General features: G+C 45.9%; 1 protein-coding gene across 1 annotated transcript in view; it reads left to right on the top strand.

The window, feature by feature from the left end:
• Positions 1–22237, top strand: part of CEP162 (centrosomal protein 162) — a 332984-nt gene that overhangs the window by 116343 nt on the left and 194404 nt on the right. The window contains exon 3 of the mRNA XM_082249677.1: positions 6337–6489. Coding sequence (XP_082105803.1) covers positions 6337–6489 — 153 coding nt within the window. The remainder of the gene's footprint in view (positions 1–6336; positions 6490–22237) is intronic.

The raw sequence follows: 22237 nt of genomic DNA, 5'->3' as shown, positions 1-22237 counted from the left end.
TTGGACCCCAAAGTCGCTTGACAGTCGCATCCCATGTTTCCCTATGATACCCATTCATATCTGTGTGACTTCAAAGTAGTTTCTGCACTATGGTTCATCTTTCATGCAACTTGAGGTCCGTAGACCTCAATGTAAACCCTCAAAAGTTGTAGGACAGTTGCACCTGCATGGTATAGATATGATTTGGGTGCGACTTGTAAAAGGAATGCTGGCAGTGGGCAAAATCTTTTTTTTTTTTTTTTAAAAGGCGTGGGGTTCCCCCCTTGTACAAACCCAAATCCAAAAAAGTTGAGACACTACAAATTATGAATAAAAACAGAATGCAATGATGTGGAACTTTCAAATTTCAATATTTTATTCAGAATACATCATAGATGACATATCATATGTTTAAACTGAGAAAATGTATAATTTTAAGGGAAAAACAATTTGATTTTAAATTTCATGGCATCAACACATCTCAAAAAAGTTGGGACAAGGCCATGTTTAGTACTGTGTGGCATCCCCTCTTCTTTTTATAACAGTCTTCAAACATCTGGGGACTGAGGAGACAAGTTGCTCAAGTTTAGGAATAGGAATGTTTTCCCATTCTTGTCTAATACAGGCTTCAAGTTGCTCAACTGTCTTAGGTCTTCTTTGTTGCATCTTCTTCTTTATGATGCGCCAAATGTTTTCTATGGGTGAAAGATCTGGACTGCAGGCTGGCCATTTCAGTACCCGGATCCTTCTTCTACGCAGCCATGATGTTGTAATTGATGCAGTATGTGGTATGGCATTGTCATGTTGGAAAATGCAAGGTCTTCCCTGAAAGAGACGATGTCTGGATGGGAGCATATGTTGTTCTTGAACTTGGATATACCTTTCAGCATTGATGGTGCCTTTCCAGATGTGTAAGCTGCCCATGTCACACGCACTCATGCAGCCCCATACCATCAGAGATGCAGGCTTCTGAAATGAGCACTGATAACAACTTGGGTTGTCCTTGTCCTCTTTAGTGCGGATGACATGGCATCCCAGTTTTCCAAAAAGAACTTCAAACTTTGATTAGTCTGACCACAGAACAGTTTTCCACTTTGCCACAGTCCATTTTAAATGAGCATTGGCCAAGAGAAAACGCCTGCGCTTCTGGATCATGTTTAGATATGGCTTCTTTTTTGATCTATAGAGTTTTAGTTGGCAACGGCGAATGGCTCGGTGGATTGTGTTCACCGACAATGTTTTCTGGAAGTATTCCTGAGCCCATGTTGTGATTTCCATTACATTAGCATTCCTGTATGTGATGCAATGCCGTCTTAGGGCCCGAAGATCACGGGCATCCACTATGGTTTTCTGGCCTTGACCCTTACACACAGAGATTGTTCCAGATTTTCTGAATCTTTGGATAATATTATGCACTGTAGATGATGATGATAACTTCAAACTCTTTGCAATTTTTCTCTGAGAAACTCCTTTAGGATATTGCTCGACTATTTTTCGCCGCAGCATTGGGGGAATTGGTGATCCTCTGCCCATCTTGACTTCTGAGAGCCTCTGCCACTCTGAGAGGCTCTTTTTATACCCCATCATGTTGCCAATGGACCTAATAAGTTTCACATTGGTCCTCCAGCTGTTCCTTATATGTACAGTGCCTTGCGAAAGTATTCGGCCCCCTTGAACTTCAAACATAAAGATATAAAACTGCAATTTTTTTGTGAAGAATCAACAAGTGGGACACAATCATTAAGTGGAACGAAATTTATTGGATATTTCAAACTTTTTTAACAAATAAAAAACTGAAAAATTGGGCGTGCAAAATTATTCAGCCCCCTTAAGTTAATACTTTGTAGCGCCACCTTTTGCTGCGATTACAGCTGTAAGTCGCTTGGGGTATGTCTCTATCAGTTTAGTACATCGAGAGACTGAAATTTTTGCCCATTCCTCCTTGCAAAACAGCTCAAGCTCAGTGAGGTTGGATGGAGAGCGTTTGGATTCAGGTCTGGACTTTGACTTGGCCATTCTAACACCTGGATATGTTTATTTGTGAACCATTCCATTGTAGATTTTGCTTTATGTTTTGTATCATTGTCTTGTTGGAAGACAAATCTCCGTGCCAGTCTCAGGTCTTTTGCAGACTCCATCAGGTTTTCTTCCAGAATGGTCCTGTATTTGGCTCCATCCATCTTCCCATCAATTTTAACCATCTTCCCTGTCCCTGCTGAAGAAAAGCAGGCCCAAACCATGATGCTGCCACCACCATGTTTAACAGTGGGGATGGTGTGTTCAGGGTGATGAGCTGTGTTGCTTTTACGCCAAACATAGCGTTTTGCATTGTTGCCAAAAAGTTCAATTTTGGTTTCATCTGACCAGAGCACCTTCTTCCACATGTTTGGTGTGTCTCCCAGGTGGCTTGTGGCAAACTTTAAACGACCCTTTTTATGGATATCTTTAAGAAATGGCTTTCTTCTTGCCACTCTTCCATAAAGGCCAGATTTGTGCAGTATACGACTGATTGTTGTCCTTTGGACAGAGTCTCCCACCTCAGCTGTAGATCTCTGCAGTTCATCCAGAGTGATCATGGGCCTCTTGGCTGCATCTCTGATCAGTCTTTTCCTTGTATGAGCTAAAAATTTAGAGGGACGGCCAGGTCTTTGTAGATTTGCAGTGGTCTGATACTCCTTCCATTTCAATATTATTGCTTGCACAGTGCTCCTTGGGATGTTTAAAGCTTGGGAAATCTTTTTGTATCCAAATTCGGCTTTAAACTTCTCCACAACAGTATCTCGGACCTGCCTGGTGTGTTCCTTGTTCTTCATGATTCATTAAACGGACCTCTGAGACTATCACAGTGCAGGTGCATTTATACAGAGACTTGATTACACACAGGTGGATTCTATTTATCATCATTAATCATTTAGGTCAACATTGGATTATTCCGTGATCCTCACTGAACTTCTGGAGAGAGTTTGCTGCACTGAAAGTAAAGGGGCTGTATAGGTGTCAGTGTAAGTCTCGGTGTATGGGTAAGGGTAAGGTTAGTGATGTACTTACCTTGCCCCGGGCGCTGACAACCCAGGCTATGCCACTGCTTTTATTAAATATTTTTGGGCTTATTATCCAACATAATAGGCATTAGTGTACAAACTAAGAAGAAAAGGGCATGGGACTATTAATGAGGCCAGCCACTTTGTCAAAATTTGTATATAAAATACATATAATGATTTATTGAAAAAAAAAAACCCAGCAAAACAGCAGCATTCCATGATCATCGAGTACATAATGACAAGTTATAAATATAATAGGAACATATAAAATACAGAGCTGACATATAAAAATTCATAATTAGTATAATTCATAATAAACTGGTACATGATTATATAGGCGTAAAAAAAAATATACAAAATACATGATTGATGTAGATATAACACACAAATTGTCTTGACATCCTAAAACTCAACGCGTTTTGCGGAACCCTCTCAAAAAACTGGAAGCTGATTGATTTCTAAGCATAGCTGCATCCCATTTTTGCACTTTCCAATTTTAGTAAAAAGCAGGAAGAAGAAATACAGTAATCAATTCTCTTATTCGGTCTGGAGATTGCCACTGGCCGGAGAGTAGGGTCAAGAAAGGTGTGGGCTTCTTATAATGGAGGGGAAAATTGCAGAGATTTTACGTCTAATGCTTCATGCACACTGAAGGTTTTTACCGTGGCTGTTGGCGCCTGGCTTTTTTTTTTCTGCATGCCCCTGCATGTTAGCCTAGGTGTCCATGCACACATAGGCGTTTTGGCCCGATTCACACCTATGTATTTTTAGTGCATTTTGCAGGAATGCACTACAGTCCATTTAAAATGGTTTCCTATGGAACATGTTCTGTAGTGCAAATCTGTAAAATGCAAAAAGCACTAAAAATGCATAGGTGTGAATTCGGCCATAGAAGCAGGGGTTTTTAGAGGCAGGAAAGAAAAAAACAAAGCCAGTGCTTCTAGCAGCAGCAATGGCTTTTTGGCAGAAAAAAAGCTTGATGTATCTAAATGTGTCTAAACGTGCATTAACACTAGGCAAGTTTGGCGCTTGAGCGTTAATTCTTTTCAGTGGCCAGAATAAATTATTCTGGTAACGACCAAGGGCATGATGCTCCTAAATGCATTACATGTGTTTTACAAGTGTCAGGCTTTGTTTTTTCTGCCAAAACTATGCTGCCAGGAGGAAAGGAGGGTAGGAGAGTAAGCAAAACATCAAATTGCGAGAGGCCTAAAACTTGTTAACCGTGTTGACACATGACTATCAAATTGTGTTTTATCATGACACATTTATGTTATTCTTTATGTTAATTCAGTTGTATCAATGTCGTGTTCAGTTGTTTAGCTATAGCTTGTTGTTTCTTCTCTTGCGTTGCATTAGATGTCTCACTTTTTTTCCTCTTGGATACATATCATGTTTTATTCTTTACCCACACTAAAGAATTTGGCTAATCCCTTTGTTAACCTAGTTTTACATTTATTTTTGCTGCTTGTTCTTTTTTATTGTTGTTTTTGTTTGCTTTTTTCTAAATGCTCCTCTTTTGTTCTGTATTATATCTTGCTCCTTCTGTAATCAGGTAAATGCAATTCCTTAGTGTTATGCTTGCATCCCATAAGTGCTCTTTTGAATACAAGCCTTCTCCTCTTTACATTTGAAAATTGTTGTCCATGTTCATGCACACTGGGCTTAATAAAAAGTCCAGTAGCATTAGCTGTAGCAAGCTGTAGCTGTAGAATGAGTTTTACAGTAGCGTTTTGCAGCTTTTTATTAACTATTGCATTTTTTTAGCTTTTTTTTTAACAAAACTTTACTCCCACAGAATAATATAAGATAAAAGCTCCCGCGCTATCAGGTGGTGGGAATAGTAGAGAGGTGTGGGGAAAAAAACACAAAAAACAAAGACCCAGATAAAGCAAGAAGCACCAAATGGTATGCCCAGACCACTAAACAAATGATTAAACAAATACGACAGGTGCTGCGCTAAGGTCTAATAAATTAAAGATAGCGACAAATAAACTAATGAAAAGTACAATCGCAAAAATAAATGAATCAGCATATGAATCCACATGAATGATGTTCAAACAGGTGTTTCAAACAGAGTGTGCAAAAAAAGCCAAAGGTGCTCGTGCTGAGTGGTAATTGATGCCATACAAGTGGATAAATAAAATCACCATAAAAAGATGACCATACCAAATCTTCAATGAAAATAAAAAGTGCTCGTGCTGAGTGATAATGAATATTGTACAAGTCTATCAATATAATCAGCATAAAAAGATGACCATAGCAAATCCTCAATAAGTAGGTGGTGGAAAAAATAAAAAAATGTGCACACGAAGACTAAAAATAATGAATATAATTTGATGCCATGCAGATGGATAAGTGCCCAAAGTGATACCAACTGTGCAACATAATTAATGTCCAAAGTTCAGCTGATAGCATAAATAGTAGAATCATTAATGCCCCATATAATGCAATCACACTGCTACAAAGTCTTCAAAGTGCTGCTGTGCTCTGTGATAAGTAGATACAAAAACTTCATATAACTCCGTGCTCTGTATAATTGCCGATGCAGACAGAACTCAGTGCAGGAAGGGGATATAGCTGCTGATACTAATAGCTGGATGGATAGAGTGCTCAGTTGGTGGGGCTTGTGCCAATCTTCGGTGCGAAACACCTAGGGGACTATGGGCCGCTCACCTTGTTCATATGCATATAGCGCATATGTAACAATCCTTAATCCTGCAACTCTTCAGAGATAGGAGGGGGGTTGTCACGTCCTCTCTTCTTCCTTACTCCCAATGTTCTCCGTGTGATTTATGTGAAAAATATAGAGGGTTCATAGCGTAATCCAGTTTAGCAATATATATTTATTTAAAGATAAAGCAAGGTACTCACTTTAAAACTGATATAACAGAAAATATCTCCACAAGCTCGTTCCGACTGGCTCTCACTTCCTTTCCGGTACGCTGGTGCCCTACGCGTATCGTCACAGTCACATCCGTTTTTAACCTTTTTATTAGAGATAGAGCAAACTCCTCTTTAAAACCCTCTAGTTCTGTTTTTTTTCTTTTTCTTTTTTTTTTCCCAGCCAGAAAACACCCCTGCAAATAACACTAACAGACAGACTATGTGTGCATGGACACATAGGATAACATGCTGGGGAGTTTACTGGCTGCAGAAAAAAACACCTGAAGCCAAAAACAGCAGCTGTAAAACGTCCAGTGTGCATATAAGGCCTTATATTAAATCCATAAAATGAGTAGAATCTGGTACGTAATGCAAATAACTGTGCTGGAAACAGAAATGATAATAACACAAGAAATTACTCTCTCTTTAGACCTGGCTATGGCAAGCCGCAGCTTCCTAAAATCTCAAAGCACTTCTCAGCCTATTGAAGAAGTAGAAGAAGAGAATCATATTGAAGAAATGCAGCAATCTACTCAAGATCAGCTGATGACATCCATAGAGAAGGACAGTTTGGATGTTGATGGTAAGTGCTACCGTATATAAAATTGAATACTGTAGCAACTTGCGTCATCCTATTAAATGGCAATGGTAAGCAAGTTCTGAATGCAGAAAGGAACAGACCAAGCCCTCTTTGCATTTTACTGTTTTTGCACACTACCAGCTACCCTTAATTTAATAAACTGTTCAATGTTTTCATACACGAATATACCGCTGTTCCAAGTGGTGGGCTCGTAGCTGTTGTCATGTCAACCAATGGCATATATGCAAACTTTAACAGCCTATTTACAGGATGGGGAATGCTTTTTTGTGAGCTTTCTTATTAGCCTCCAGGACATGGTGGCAGTAGCCTAGTGTGTTTTTGGTAGTATTTACGTAAACTCCATTTCAGGTGTTTGTAACAGGTTACATTATTCTACAATGCAGAAGGAAAGAATAAGCTGTGGTTTCTGAGCCTGATTCTTTTATGCAAATGCTGTCTGGTATGTTTTGTCCGTGTATATGATTGTTCTTTTTCATTGCATATCTAATCTTAGCTCAGTGTTTGAGCAGAATGAAATCTGTTAGATAAGCGGTGCTGGATACTCCAGTACAGCCACTATATAGAACTCTAAAATGTTGTGGCAATGAGGAGGTGTTACTGTAGGAGCAAACCTAGACAGTAGCTAACTGCGAAAGATCACTTCCTGTGACACATTAAGGTTCTATGACCCAGCAACAGATAAAGGCAGTGCTGTTGACATGATGTGGGAATAAAACATTTGCAAATATGTACTCTCTAACCACTACAACTAGTCCCTAAAGAGAAAAAAGTGCTGCAGCATATTAAAGTACATAATCGCTTACAGCTTTCTCTTAGTTTCTTTGCAAAGGCCCTCAAAAACCTGTTGAGCATGCCAGTGAAGTCCCCATAATACAGCTTCCTGTGATGGTGTGGCAACGACCCTACACTGCTCCTGAATTCAGAGCAGAATTGTTACTCTTATTTGGGCACTGCAGTGTCCTGAAAAAATGCTGCAGTGGGCATTGCTACCAGCATTGTCATTGCTGATTCATCGGTCTGTATGTCATCAGTCAGCATCTAGCCACACTTTATCCTACCCACTGCTTTCTGAATTATGAGCACTGCTTCTGTTACTGAAGTGAGATACGAATGAAGGAGAATTTGGCGCAATCAGGGAATTTTTTTGTTTACTTTGAGGCTTGTGCATTACATAAGAATTTGATTTGTTGTTTAAAAGGTCATACAGGAGTCTATAGTTGCACTTCTAAGAAGAGTTGATATACCGCTAATGGCACATTAAAAAAAAAAAGTGCCCATCTGACAAAATGTAAACATTTAAAGCTGAGGTTATATCAGTTTATGTTTTGCCTTCCCTGGTTCCTCCTTTCCTCACTCATTAACATGTTAGAGTAACTCCACTTTTGCTGAGAAAAAAACTGTTGTAGCATACTCCTATTTTCGTTTTATATACTGAAAAAAATAGCTGTTTGTCTGTGTTTATGTGCAGAGTGAATCTGTATGGGGGTGGTTTTATAATGATCAATCAGCTACTGCACCTGCAGGGCTCTAATGAGGTAATTGGCAAGGTCTGCATCCCTTTAGATGTGATTTCCCTTTGGGTTCCATCGACAGCCGCAGCTCCATCTTCATTACTAGTAGGGTTATGCTCCTCCCATCAGGAATAGGCACTAGGCAGGAAAAAAGCTTAACCACACCTTTGGGGGCTGTCCCTGCAGGCATAACCCCTCCCACTTTGCTATCATTAATCAGTTTGTTCTGCCTAGTGTTAGGAATAGGACCTAGCTCCCTGCTGGGACTTCGGTCTTAGCTGTAACAGGAAAAGTTTGTGATTTCTTATTGTTTCACTAGTTAGTTCCTGAGGACCAAGATCCAGAGGAACTAAAAACAATAGCCAGGTGGGGTTTTTGCACTGGATAATCTAGAACCTTAAGGTCTCCCAGCCTGGCCATCGAGCATTAGCAGGTTATAGTCCAGAACTTGGCCTCGCCACGACAATGCCCCGATGGATGGGGACGAGCCTGCGAGTGGACAGTCTTGCTGAGACAGACATGGCCCGGAACGCCGGAGTCGCAGCTTCCCCTTGGCTGACAGCATCCCCATCCCGGGTGAGAGGTGATCTGTCTGCCCACCTGGTAAAGTGGTATTGTGAGGTATATGTTGCCCCCAAAACCCCTGGAGGTCTCAGGGTGGTCGTGGGTCCCTCCCTGGAATGGTTGGACCTTACGCGCTCCCTCCCTGGCACCTCAGAGGACTAGTCTGATATTCCCCTCGGCATTCTCCCATCCCTAGTTAGTTTTTACCTTGGGGGGAGGGGGGGTAATACCATGGCCGTTATGGCACTTATTTGAGGGGGGTGGATGGTCCTGTGTGGGTCCCTGGTCAGGGACCTTTAGATGCCTATTGTTCTGGGACCGCTTTTGGGGCTCCTGGAGCCCGCATGGCGTGCTGTGGGGGTCGCCATTTTACTGGGGTTCATGATTTCTTTGATATTGCATAGGCAGCCATTTTATATAATTCCCCACTGAGAATGTATGAGCTGCCATGTTTTTGAGGTCCGTGGGCTGGGCAGGTTTGCGGCATGGTTTTCTACAGATAGAGGCAGAGTTTTCTCTTCCTCTTCCTGTTCAGCCATTATCAGTTTCATTTTTTACACTGATCGTGCTGGCAGCTTCTTGTGGTCTGGTAACCTTTTTCCTGGGTTTTCCTGATGTTTTTCCTCATCTGCTCTGCTATTATTATATAATTATCAGGGATTTAGAGCCCATAGTGTTAGCGGTGGGACCGCGTTTTTCACGCTCTTAAAAGGGACAGTACCTTAAAAAATTTTATTACATAACTTGGAGTTCCAGGATAAAATTTCACCTGCAGACCCCCTAGAAGCGATTGCAGGACCTTCCGGTTCCCAGTCTCAGCCAGAGATTGCTGTCTTTTTGCAAAATTTGATGTCCAAGGTAGATTTGGTGAGTTCTGGTGCTGCCAGCTGCAAACGCCCTCTGCCCCCACCTACATCAGCAGGGTCTTCGGACTCTGAGATAGATATGGTCGCTGCGGACGCAGACCGACTTGAGGTGTCGGTGTATTCGCATTCTGATGGTGAAGGGGACCTGTCCTCATCAACCGCAGTGTGGGAACGTGCATTGGTGGAAGCTCTGATTTGTTTCTGTGTGGGAAACTCTAAAATTGGCTGATGAACCTACAGCGTCAGGTGCGCAGGTGTCTTTTGGCTCCCGCAAATCCCCTAAGTCGGGGAAAGTGTTTCCTTGCCCATCATTTTCTCACTCGATTGTAGATGAACATTGGAGACGCATTAGGCACATGTTGGTGGTGCCTAAGCGTTTTGCACGCCGTTACCCCTTTGCGGAGGTGGTGTCCAATAGGTGGACTGTTCCACCAATCAAAGTAGATTCTCCGGTGGCCGGGTTGAATAAGGCAACTCTGGTACCGGTAGAAGAATCGCCATCTTTTCCAGATCCCCTGTATAGATGGGTGGAATCGTTGTCCTGCCATTTACACGTGGTGGCAGGTCACAGGTTAACCACTTCAATACAGGGCACTTTCCTCCCTTCCTGCCCAGGCCAATTTTCCCCTTTTAGCGCTGTTGCATTTTGAATGACAATTGCGCGGTCATGCAACACTGTACCTACACCAAATTTATATCATTTTTTCCCCCCACAAATAGAGCTTTCTCTTGCGTCCTCCGACAGTCGCCGCCTCTTCATATTCGTCACATATGGGGTATTAGACTTTGCTCCGAAGGAGTAGCTAGGCAACAGAATATGTTAACATTAAAGCTTTTAACATATCCCACCCTCAAGGGGTGGTCCCCTCAGTCAATACCCTCCTACTTCCTGCAACCATATCTCAGTTTCAATGTCTAGCTTGTCAGGAGTGGCTGGCTCTCTCTGTGCTGGGGCTTTGTGCCCCAGACTCTTTCTTCTTTTTTGATTTTTTGTTTGAGTTTTCTCTCTACCTTTACTTAGCTGTTCTTTTTGTCAGCATTAGTTAGTTCTTCTGATGAAGAGGATCATGCGGGCTGGGTCTCGGGCTGATCCCCCTGGTCGCAGGTCGTGGGTCAGTGGCTTCCCAGCCTGCCATCGAGCGTTCAGCCAGGTAACGCTCCTGGCACAGTGAACGACCCATCCCTGTTCGGTGCAGGGATGATTGGTGAGGTGGCTACCTCACTGGACGCTGTGCGGTTTCTTAACCCCCATTCTGTGCGTCTTGTATGCGACTCTCCCTGCCTCATGTGCAGCGGCTTGTTCGCCTGTGCGGGTCCCCCACGCCATTGTGAGGTAAGTGTATCTATGTGGGGACCTGTCTGTCTGGGGGGGTGTCAGTTTGGGACTGTGTAACCTGCCTCTGTTCACACTGTTTGTCTCCCTATCACTCTGACTGCATGCTGTGGGCTGCAAGGGGGGGGGGAGCTGTGTGACACTGTGTGTGTCAGCCTTGTCAGTGTGAGAAGCTGTGTGCTGTGGGGCATGTTTTTGGGCATGTTTGGGCACTATACATCGATCGCTGCGGCGATCTGACATGTTTTTTTATAATGACATGTGTGCATTACTGTACTGTGGAGCGGCGGTTTCGGCGCCAAACGGCGCCATTTTGCCTACACTCGCTCCGGCCGCATGTTCTACATGCATGGCGGCCATTTTCTTGTAGCCTCCCATAGGCTTTCATAGAGCGCCCTGGCAGCATCACTTCCTCTTCTCCAGGAACACCGATCGAGGCAGCAGCAGCGGCGAGGGTCTCCTCAGGTTATATCCTTCCTATCCATTGCCTGTGTCAGTTTTATTGTCCCTGTGGGGGTCTCATTGTGCTTGTGTGTGGTGCGGTGGGCTGCGCTCGCCGCGCTTGTTAAAGGGGCAGTTAACCCTTTATTATCCGGCATTTGTAATAGGGGCAATGGATTCTCAGGAGGGCAAATTTCCTACCGCCTTGGTGGAAAGCCAGGGGACCGCTGTTTTCCCCCCCAGGGGGGGATTTAGCCACTATTGTGGCTGGCCTTGCTGCTCAGGTGCAGATGCTGGTGGCTGCTCAATCTACTAAAAGACCCAGAGTTTTTCTTTCCTCTGATTCTGAGGGTGAAGGTGATGGGGCTGTTATGGCGGGGGCCTCCTTATCGGGGTCCCGCTCCTCCCTGGATCTAGTGGGGTCCGAGGTGGAGGCTGAAGTTGAAGGGGTTGATAATTCTCCCCCTGGCTCGCCTGAAGAGCTTGCAATCATGGATGAATTGATTGCTTCCATAAAACAAACGCTGCGTTTGCAGGATGAAGTGTGTCCCCCCCGCTGCCTTGGCGGCTTATGGGACGCAGAGAAAGCGCAGGACGCCGCAGGTTTTTCCCTGCAATGATGATTTTCAGCGCGCTGTTAAGGAACAATGGCGCAATCTGCGCAAACCTTTTGCTGTACCAAGTAGGTTCAAGCTGCGTTATCCTTTCTCGCCTTCCACTGATGAAAGGTGGTGTGTACCACCCCCAGTGGATCACGCAATTGCGGTTTTAAACAAATCCACTGCGATTCCTGCAGAGGATTCCCCTGTGTTCCGTGATGCTACGGATAGGAGATTGGAGTCTCTTGCCCGTCATACTTATTCTGTTACGGGTTCTATGCTTAAGGCTCTGTTTGCCTCTCTCATGGCGGCCCAGGCGGTCGCAAGTTGGACGCAGATGCTTAGGCGCGTCCTAGTGGCCGATTCGGCCTCGCCGGCGACCCTGGATATGGTGGATCAAATCCACCAGGGTGTCATGTATCTGTGTGATGCGGACTTGGACCTAGTCCCGTTGGCTGCACATGTGCACAGCGTGGCGGTGTTGTCTCGTCGCCTGGTTTGGTTGAAATGTTGGTCGGTGGACCAGTCTTCATGTAAGACCTTAGCCAATCTGCCTTATGATGGGTCTCGCCTTTTTGGGGAGTCCTTGGATGTGTTGATTAAGGGGATCACCGGAGGTAAGAGCACTCTCTTGCCCCATTTCCCCAAGGCTAAGGGGGCTTCTGGGAAGAAGCATGCTAATTTTCGGCCCCCTCAGGGGTCCTTTCGTGCCTTTCGGTCGCACTACAAGGGCAAACCGTTCAAAGGTCAAGGCTCTCAGAAGAAGCCCTGGTCTGGAAAACAGAAGTCCGGTCAATCCGGATCCGCAGCCCATAACAGTGCGGCCTGAAGGGGTGCCCTCACCCAGTTTTGGGGTGGGGGGACGCTTGCTCGGTTTTCTTCAGCCCTGGTTGGCCCGCATGCGGGACAGATGGGTTCAGGAGATTGTTCGATCTGGTTACAAGATCGAGTTTCTCTCTCGGCCGGAGAGCAGATTTTTTCCCTCAAATCTTCAACTGTCTCCAGAGCGTTTATGGGACCTGCACCTGGCGGTGCGGGACCTGCGGGCTCAGGGAGTGGTAGTTCCGGTGCCTCATCGGGACAGATTTCGGGGGTTTTATTCCAATCTGTTCACCGTGCCCAGAAAGGAGGGCAAGGTTCGTCCAATTCTGGACTTGAAGGCTCTGAACCGCTCTGTGCGGGTTCGCAAGTTCCGCATGGAATCCCTGCGGTCGGTGGTGGCTGCCCTGGTTCCGGGGGAATTCATGGCCTCCATCGATTTGAAGGATGCGTATCTTCACATCCCCATTTTCGAGGGTCACCAGAGGTACCTTCGATTTGCCATTGCGGAGGATCACTACCAGTTCGTGGCGTTGCCCTTTGGTCTCGCCTCGGCTCCGCGGGTCTTCACCAAGGTGCTTGCACCGGTTCTGGCATTGAGGGCCCAGGGCATTTCTGTCCTGGGGTATCTGGACGACATTCTGGTTCGGTCTGCGACCAGCCAGGGTCTGGAGAAGGACCTGTCTGTCACGATGCAAACTCTGCAGGAGTTTGGTTGGACGATAAATTTTCCAAAGTCGACACTGAGTCCGTCGGTTCGTCTTCCCTACCTGGGAATGATTCTGGACTCGGTGCAGGCGAAGGTCTTCCTGCCGGAAGACAAACTCAGAACTCTTCAGGAGGAAGTCAGGTCCCTCAGGGACGTTCCGCACTCGTCTCTGCGGACGTGCATGAGATGTCTGGGATTGATGGTCTCGGCCTTCGAGGCGATTCCCTTCGCCCAGTTTCACACGCGGGGTCTCCAAGCGGAGATCCTGTCCATGTGGGACGGGCGACCTCAATCTCTGGATCTTCAAATCTCGTTGAGTCATCGCACCAGAAGAGACCTTCTGTGGTGGCTCCAGTCCCCGATGGTGTCCGGGGGCAAGTCGTTTCGTCCTATCTCGTGGACGGTGATCACCACGGATGCCAGCCTGTCGGGCTGGGGTGGTGTTCTGGGTGTTCTGTCCGCCCAGGGAACTTGGTCGGAGGGGGAGTCTTCCCTTCCGATCAACATTCTGGAATTGCGTGCGATAAATCTCTGTCTTCATCGCTGGACGGACCGGCTGCAGGGCTGCCCGGTTCGGGTGCAGACGGACAATGCCACGGCGGTGGCCTACATCAACCACCAAGGGGGCACCAGGAGTGCCCGAGCGGCTCGAGAAGTGGCCGACATTCTGTCTTGGGCCGAGACTCATGTCCCGGCGATAACGGCGGTTCACATTCCGGGGGTGGAGAACTGGCAGGCGGACTATCTGAGTCGCCAGACCCTGGATCAGGGGGAATGGTCTCTCCACCCGGCTGTCTTCCAGTTGTTGTGCGCGAAGTGGGGTCCTCCAGATGTGGACCTGTTCGCGTCTCGTCTCAACAACAAGGTGAGAAGGTTCGTGGCAAGGACGCGCGACCCTCGGGCAGACGCGTCGGACGCGTTAGTGGCCCCGTGGCATCAGTACAAGCTGATGTACGCGTTTCCACCGATTCAGTTGCTGTCCAGGTTCCTTCGCAGGATACACTCGGAACGCAGCACGGTGATTCTTTTGCACCGGACTGGCCTCGCCGGTCCTGGTACGCAGACCTCGTGAATCTGGCGGTCGGCGCCCCGTGGCGTCTGCCTCTTCGAGGCGATCTCCTGTCTCAAGGAACGATATACCATCCTGCTTTACAGTCGCTGGCTTTGACGGCCTGGCTGTTGAGACCGAGGTCCTGAAGGAGAAGGGTCTCTCTCCAGAGGTCGTTCATACTTTGATCAACGCGAGGAAGTCTTCCTCGGGGAAGGTTTATTACCGTACTTGGAAGGCCTATTTTGCCTGGTGTGAGTCCAGGGGGTTTTCACCCCGCACGTACTCGGTTTCCCGAGTGCTGTCCTTCCTTCAAACGGGTGTCGATCAGCGTTTGGCGCTGGCTACGATAAAGGGTCAGGTGTCTGCGCTGGCTGTTCTGTTTCAACGTCCCGTGGCTTCCAACTCCTTGGTTGGCACTTTTGTTCAGGGAGTGCGGCATCTGGTTCCTCCTAGGAGGGATCCTCTGCCCCCTTGGGACTTGAATCTCGTTCTATCTGTGTTACAACGTGCTCCTTTTGAACAGATCAGGGAGATCTTGTTGTCTCTGTTGTCCAAAAAGGTCGCCTTTTTGGTTGCGATCACTTCGGCTCGCAGAGTGTCGGAGCTGGCGGCTTTGTCCTGCAAGTCTCCGTATCTGGTTGTTCATTTGGATAAGGTGGTCTTGCGACCTAATCCTTCTTTTCTTCCGAAGCGAGTTTCGGAATTCCATCTTAATGAGGATATTGTCTTGCCTTCGCTGTGCGCGAAGCCTAAACATCCGAAGGAGGTGAGATTACATTCTTTGGATGTTGTTCGGGCGATAAGGGTTTACCTTAAATCGACTGAGTCTTTTCGAAAGACGGACTCCTTGTTTGTTCTTCCAGAGGGTCCTCGGAAGGGCATGGCGGCGTCGGCCTCTACCATCGCCAAATGGATCAGGCAGACCATTGAACAGGCCTATGCCTTGCAGGGGAAGGTTCCCCCTGTGCCTGTGAAGGCGCACTCTACTAGATCTCTGAGTACGTCTTGGGCCTGTCGTCATGGGGCTTCTGTAGCCCAGGTGTGTAAGGCGGCGACTTGGTCGACCGTGCACACTTTCACAAAATTCTACAAAGTAGATGTTCAGGCATCGGCGGATGCTTCCTTTGGCCGCAAGGTTCTTAGTGCGGCATTTCCCTAGGGTCCCTTGTTGGGGACCTCTGGCTGTTGGGATAAGTTTTTTATCCCCTGGTTATTTGTCTTTTCCTGGGTTGTTGCTCCTGTTGAGCAATTATTTTTCCTGTAGCCCAGCTGGTTTCCTTCCTTTGGTAAGGTTCCTTTCTTTGATGCGGAGACTGCGTTGCCTTTCGGCGCGGATGCGTTTCCCACCCCTCATGTTTGCACTGCTTTGGGACGTCCCCATATGTGACGAATATGAAGAGGCGGCGACTGTCGGAGTACGTAAGAGAAAACGGAATTTTTGTAAAATCTTACCTGTAAAATTCCTTTCTCTGAGTCCTCCGACAGTCGCCGCCCCCGCCCCTCTTTTGGGGTTTGGTTGTATACTCTACTGCTATTCCACTGAAACTGAGATATGGTTGCAGGAAGTAGGAGGGTATTGACTGAGGGGACCACCCCTTGAGGGTGGGATATGTTAAAAGCTTTAATGTTAACATATTCTGTTGCCTAGCTACTCCTTCGGAGCAAAGTCTAATACCCCATATGTGACGAATATGAAGAGGCGGCGACTGTCGGAGGACTCAGAGAAAGGAATTTTACAGGTAAGATTTTACAAAAATTCCGTTTTCTTTTGGTGGTATTTGATCACCTCTGGGTTTTTTCCTTTTTGCTAAACAAATAAAAAAAGACCGAAAAGTTTGAAAAAAAAAAAAGTTTTTTTTGTTTATGTTATACAATTATGTAAATAAATAAGTTTTTGTTCCTGCACTGATGAGCACTGATGAGACTGCACTGACAGGCACTGATAGGCGGCACTGATATGTGGCACTAATAGGTAGCACAGATATGCAGCATTGGTGGGCACTGATAGGCTGCACTGATAGGCGGCATTGATGGGCACTGATAGGTGGCACTGGTGGGCACTGATGGGCAGCACTGATTGGCACTAATGGGCACTGATAGGCGGTACTGGTGGGCAATAATGGGCACTGGTGGGCGACACTGAAAGATGGCAATGATGGGCACTGGTGGGCAGCACTGATAGGGAGGGCACTGGCGGGCAGCACTGATGGGGAGGGAAATGGTGGGGCTCCCTGAGCCCTGATTGCCATCCCTGGTGGCCATAGTGGGCATCCCTGGGGTCATAGGTGGGCATTACTGGGGTCATGGGTGGGCATCCCTGGTGGTTCTAGTGGCATCCCCCCCCCCGAGGGTCTGCACTGGTAATCAATGATCTGATGATCTGATTACCAGTGCCGACCTCCCCCCCCCCCCCCCCCCCTGTCAGGGGCGCCGCCGATCGGCGCTCCTTTACTCGTGCCTGTCAACGGCTGTTCCTGTTTACTATTGGACACGGCTGGTCACATGGGAAAGAGCTACGTCAGTAGACTCTTTACCGAGATCGGAGATGCAGGGTGTCAGGCTGACACCTCGCATCACCGATTGCAGCTCTGCGCTGTATTATCCTGCCGCCGTTATATGACGTCCGGTCAGGATAATACAACCACATTCCCGCTGTCAATCTGTTATAGGGCAGGCGGGAAGTGGTTAAAGACTACCTTTTTGTGAATGTTCTGGTAGCGCAGACTGCTACTGCATGGGTGAAGTTACTTAAAAGTAACTTGGAAACTGCACGCCGGAGGCTCGCTCCCGCTGTTTTCAGTCACAACGCGAGTCGGGCCAGGGGAGGGTGATCACCGCCGCTCTTCCCCGATCATCGGGGAATCGAGTGTGGAGATCCGCCCGCTTGTGTAAACAAAGCGGGTGGATCTCCCAAGTGACAGACAGGGTCAGATTGCAGGGTTCAGCATAGCTGAACCTGCGATCTGTCCCTGTGTCACTCAGTCACCTCCCCCCACACACGTCAGTAAGCACCAGGCATACATTAACCCCTTCCCTGCCAGTGTCATTTTGCAGTAACAGTGCATATGTATAGCACTGATTTACTGTAGTAATGTCACAGGTACCCCCAAAAGTGTCAAAAATGTCAGTCAAGGGTCCGATCTGTCCGCCGCAATGTCGCAGTCCCACAAAAAAATCGCAGATCGCCGCCATTACTCGTTAAAAGAAAAAACACCAAAAAATATGTAGCAGAAAACAAATTGGCCAAAAATGATAAAAAATTTTGATTTTTAGATTTTTTTTTGGGGGGGGGGGGATTTCATATAAAAAAATGTGAAAAATATTATTTTTTCAAAATTGTCGCTATATTTCTTTGTTTATAGCGCAAAAAGTAAAAATCTCACAGGTGATCAAATACCCCCAAAAGAAAGCTCTGTTTGTGGGAAAGAAAGGACGTAAATTAAAGTCACACAGTGCCGAATCGCAAAAAGTGGCCTGGACGTAAAACCGCAAAATCCTCCGGTGGTAAAGTGGTTAAGCCACAACACAAAGTGGTCAAACTCTGTTGTTGTGGATTCAAGTCTCCAGCACTATGCCAGGGCAAGTCTTTTCTCCCGTTGTTTTGGACGGTGGTAACAACTGACCACGGACGACAGCCTATCGGGCTGGGGCGGGGTCCTGGGGAAGCTCTGTGCCCAGAATACCTGGACAATGGAAGAGTTGAAACTACCAATAAATGTTTTGGAGCTCAGAGCCATAAAGATTTGTCTGAGCCATTGGACGACTCGTCTGCAAGATTGATGTCTGGTTCGTATTCAATCAGACAACGCCACGGCTGGGGCTTACATCTATCACCAGGGGGGCACCAAGAATGTCTTGGCAGCCAAGGAGGTGGCCGAAATTCTGGCCTGGGCTGAAACATTTATTTCAGCCCTCTCTACTGTACACATTCCAGGTGTGGAGAACTGGCTAGGGGATTAACCGAGTCGTCAGGTGTTGGATCAAGGGCGGTGGTCCCTGCACCCGGAGGTGTTTAATCTCCTGTGTGTTCGGTGGGGGACTCCTGAGGTCGATCTGTTTGCGTCTCGCCTTAAGAAGAAGGGTCAGAGTTTCGTAGCCAGGTCTCGAGATCCTCTGGCCACAGACACTGGTAGCTCCTTGGGGTCAGTAACGGCTAATTTATGCCTTTCCTCCCTTGAAACTCCTGCCAAAGCTTCTGCGCAGGATACAGGTGGAAAGAATTCTGGTCATTCTGGTGTCTCCGGACTGGCCTCGCCGGTCTTGGTACGCAGACCTAGTAAGGTTGGTTGCCGATGCTCCTTGGGAGATGTCCTCTCAGGGAAGATCTGCTGTCTCAAGGTCCGATCTTCCATCCTGCTTTACAGTCGCTGGCTTTAACAGCATGGCTGTTTAAAGCCAGGTGTTGAGAAATAGGGGTCGTTCTGGCTCTGAGTCGACTCCTAGAAAGGTATATCATCGTATGTGGAAATCTTATATTTCATGGTGTAAATCAATGAAGGTGCACCCTCGCTTGTTTTCGATAGATAGGGTCTTGGCCTTTCTGCATAAAGGAGTTTTAACTGCGGTTGGCTTTGGGCACTATCCAACGCCCGTTAGCTACGCATGCTTTGGTTCCTACCTTTATACAGGGAGTGAGCCATATGGCTCCTCCGAGAAGGTCCCCGCTACCGCCGTACCAATCTCAATTTGGTATTCTCTGTTCTTCAAAAGCCTCCTTTTGAGAACATTCGGGAGATTTCTCTGCTTTCATTGTCCCAGAAGGTTGCCTTCTTGGCGGCTATCTGTTCCGTATCTGAACTGGCGATGTTGTCCTGCTGCTTACCTTATCTGGTGGTACACAGAGATAAAGTGGTACTTCAACCTTATCAGTCATTTCTTCCTAAGGTTGTTTTCTGATTTTCATCTGAATGAAGACATTGTGTTGCCTTCTCTCTGCCCTAAGCCCAAACATTCTAAGGAATTTGCGTTGCACTCTTTGGATGTGGTTCGGGCGATCAGGGTCTATCTGGAGACCACTGAGTCTTTTAGAAAATCAGACGCTATTTTTATCCTTACTGAAGGATCTCGTAAGGGATTGCCTGCGTCTGCTAAACCATATCCAGATGGATCAGGCGTCGGTGCTGCAAGTGGGCAAGGTGGCAACTTGGTCGCCTGTGCATGCGTTTACAAAATTCTACAAAGTAGACGTGTTGGCATCTGCGGATGCTTCTTTTGGCCGCAAGGTTTTGCAGGCTGCAGTTTGAAAGAGAACTCTTTTTTTTTTTTTTTTTTTAGTTTCTCTTTGAGGGTGTAATTTTGTTCTGGGAGAGCTCTGGTTGTTGCTGGTTGAGCTCCATGTTACTTGATTGGCTATGTTTAGCCTTTGGGGGACTTGCATTCATTTTTTGCGTTGTCTTCCCACCCCTCCTAAATATATACTGCTTTGGGACATCCCTACTAGTAATGAAGATGGAGCTGCGTCTGTCGATGAACGATAGCGAAAACTGGATTTTTGTAAGAACTTACCGTAAAATCCTTTTCTCTGAAGTTCGGCAGATGCTGCACCCGCCCCTCTACTGAGTGTATTGTTTTTTTTTTTTTTTTCTAAACACTGCTTGCAACTAAAATGATTGATAGCAGAGTGTGAGGGGTTATGCCTGCAGGGACAGCCCCCATAGGTGTGGTTAAGCTTTTTGCCTGCCTAGTGCCTATTCCTAATGGAAGGTGCATAACCCTACTAGTAATGAAGATGGAGCTGCGTCTGTCGAACTTCAGAGAAAAGGATTCTACGGTAAGATTCAATTATAAAATGACTTGAGCCACAATTGTATGTTCTATAGTATTTATTTTTCTTTTATTTGCTGCTGTTTTTTTTTTTGCCCACTAAAGTGGAGCTATCCTTTTAAATCTTTAAATCATTTTTTTATTACATATCTCATGTTAGTCCCAGTGATTTAATCACAGAGTCTCTATGCTTCTCTTTTCAATACAGCAGATTGTTGCTGAATTGAGGAGCCAGCGACGAAGTGACAAAATCCTCATTGCGTCTGGTTTCTGATTTCACACAGTAGGAGGAACAGCATCAGTTCCTTTCACTGTGTCCAGGGGAGACAATGCTGCCGGTTTCATCCTTACTGGGCTCCCTGATTGACCAGGAGAGCCTGGTAAAGGTGACAGGAGGAGGGTGTGACCTCCTTCTTCCTCCTGAAAAAGTAATCCAGTGGCTCTATAGCCGCTAGAATTACTTTTATTGTGTAGGAAATCGCTCACTGTAAAACATGGTATTGAGATTGTGGTTTTAGCCACGATTTCAACCAGGACCCTGGTATAACTGCTTCAATACAAGACCATTTATATGTGTGCAACGGTATGGAAATGGTTAAAAATGCATTCACAGGATGCTTTTTCTTTCATTCACATCTCAGCCTTCCATACTGGGTGCAGACTTTCTTCATTCAGATCCAATGGTGCTGGCTACCACAACATCCACTCGGAACCCGCATTTGTTCCCAGAAGAATTTACACAGTGATATGGTTTCAAAGGTCCATCCAAAGAGTTCAGTAAAACATTTTACACATAAAATTAGCTAAAATCACATAGTCTGCTTAGACTTCTTATGATTAATTGTGTGAAATTGCCCTTTGTATTTCACTTGTCCAGCTGCTTGCAACGGCTTTGGAAGGTCCGTAATAGAGGTGAGCGGAAAGTTTGGAAGGTGGCTGGCAGGCAGTGGAAATTGCTGTGAACCTTTTATGGGGCCCATGGACTAGCCTCTTCACTCTATTGGACTTTGTGTTTCAAGCTTACTTTATATCGCTGGAAACGCCTATCACTGATTATCACTGGTTTAGGCATCACTGTGTTTTTTTATTTTAAGTTTCTTTTGTTTATTATTTATATATTCCACACAATGCATTTGGTTCTAATGAAGTATAGGGCCTCACATGCAGTGTGCTCTTAGTGTGTCGTATTATATATTATCACTGTGTTTTACTATGCACTACTAGTGAGGAGCGCTGTACCACAAATCTAATTTTTATCACTGCTTACAATTAATTAGAACACTACCAGGTATTCAGCCACAGACCCATACACACATATTCACTTTACATTTTCTCTTTATCTTGTATATCTTTTTGGTGCAATTTATTCATTTCTTTTATACAATCCATTTGTGTGCACATAGTAGCACAGGGATCAGGCACTTTTTAATAAAAAGTTTTAGACTGGGTAAAATGGAGGGGTGGTTGTGTCTGTCTCTATGTGAGAATTGATCTCAAAGTTGATGGAGAGTGTGAAAAATCTGAAGCAGTATGGGTGGAAATGTACATGGGTGTGCGTAATACAAAGATTATCATTGGAGTTTGTTATAGACTTCCCAGTATTAATGAGGAGGTGGAGACTCAACTCCTGGCACAGATAGAAAGGACTGTAAAGGCTGGGACAGTGATAATAATGCGGGATTTTACCTACACAGACATTGACTGGAGTAATGGCACTGCTGGAACAGTTAAAGGGCAAAAATTTATAAACCTATTATACGACAATTTTATGGTGCAGTTTATTGAGGCCCCTACTAGAAATGATGCTCTGTAGGATCTGGTAATCTCAAACCATGCAGAGCTTATTAATAATATTCATATAAAAGAACATCTGGGTAGCAGTGACCATAACATGATTTAATTTAATGTTAGCTGTAAGCAACAAATGCATACAGGAAATGTAAAAACACTTAACTTTAAAAGCGCAAATTTTCCAAGGATGAGGGCTGCTCTCCAGGATTTAGACTGGGAGGCAATATTGGCATTGATGAACACAGAACAGAAATGGGAATTATTTTAAAAAGACTTTATGCAA

Source organism: Pelophylax lessonae (genome assembly GCF_965119305.1).
Source record: "Pelophylax lessonae genome assembly, chromosome: 3".
In the NCBI taxonomy this organism is placed as follows: Eukaryota; Metazoa; Chordata; class Amphibia; order Anura; family Ranidae; genus Pelophylax; species Pelophylax lessonae.
This window is presented reverse-complemented; position numbering and strand designations above follow the sequence as displayed.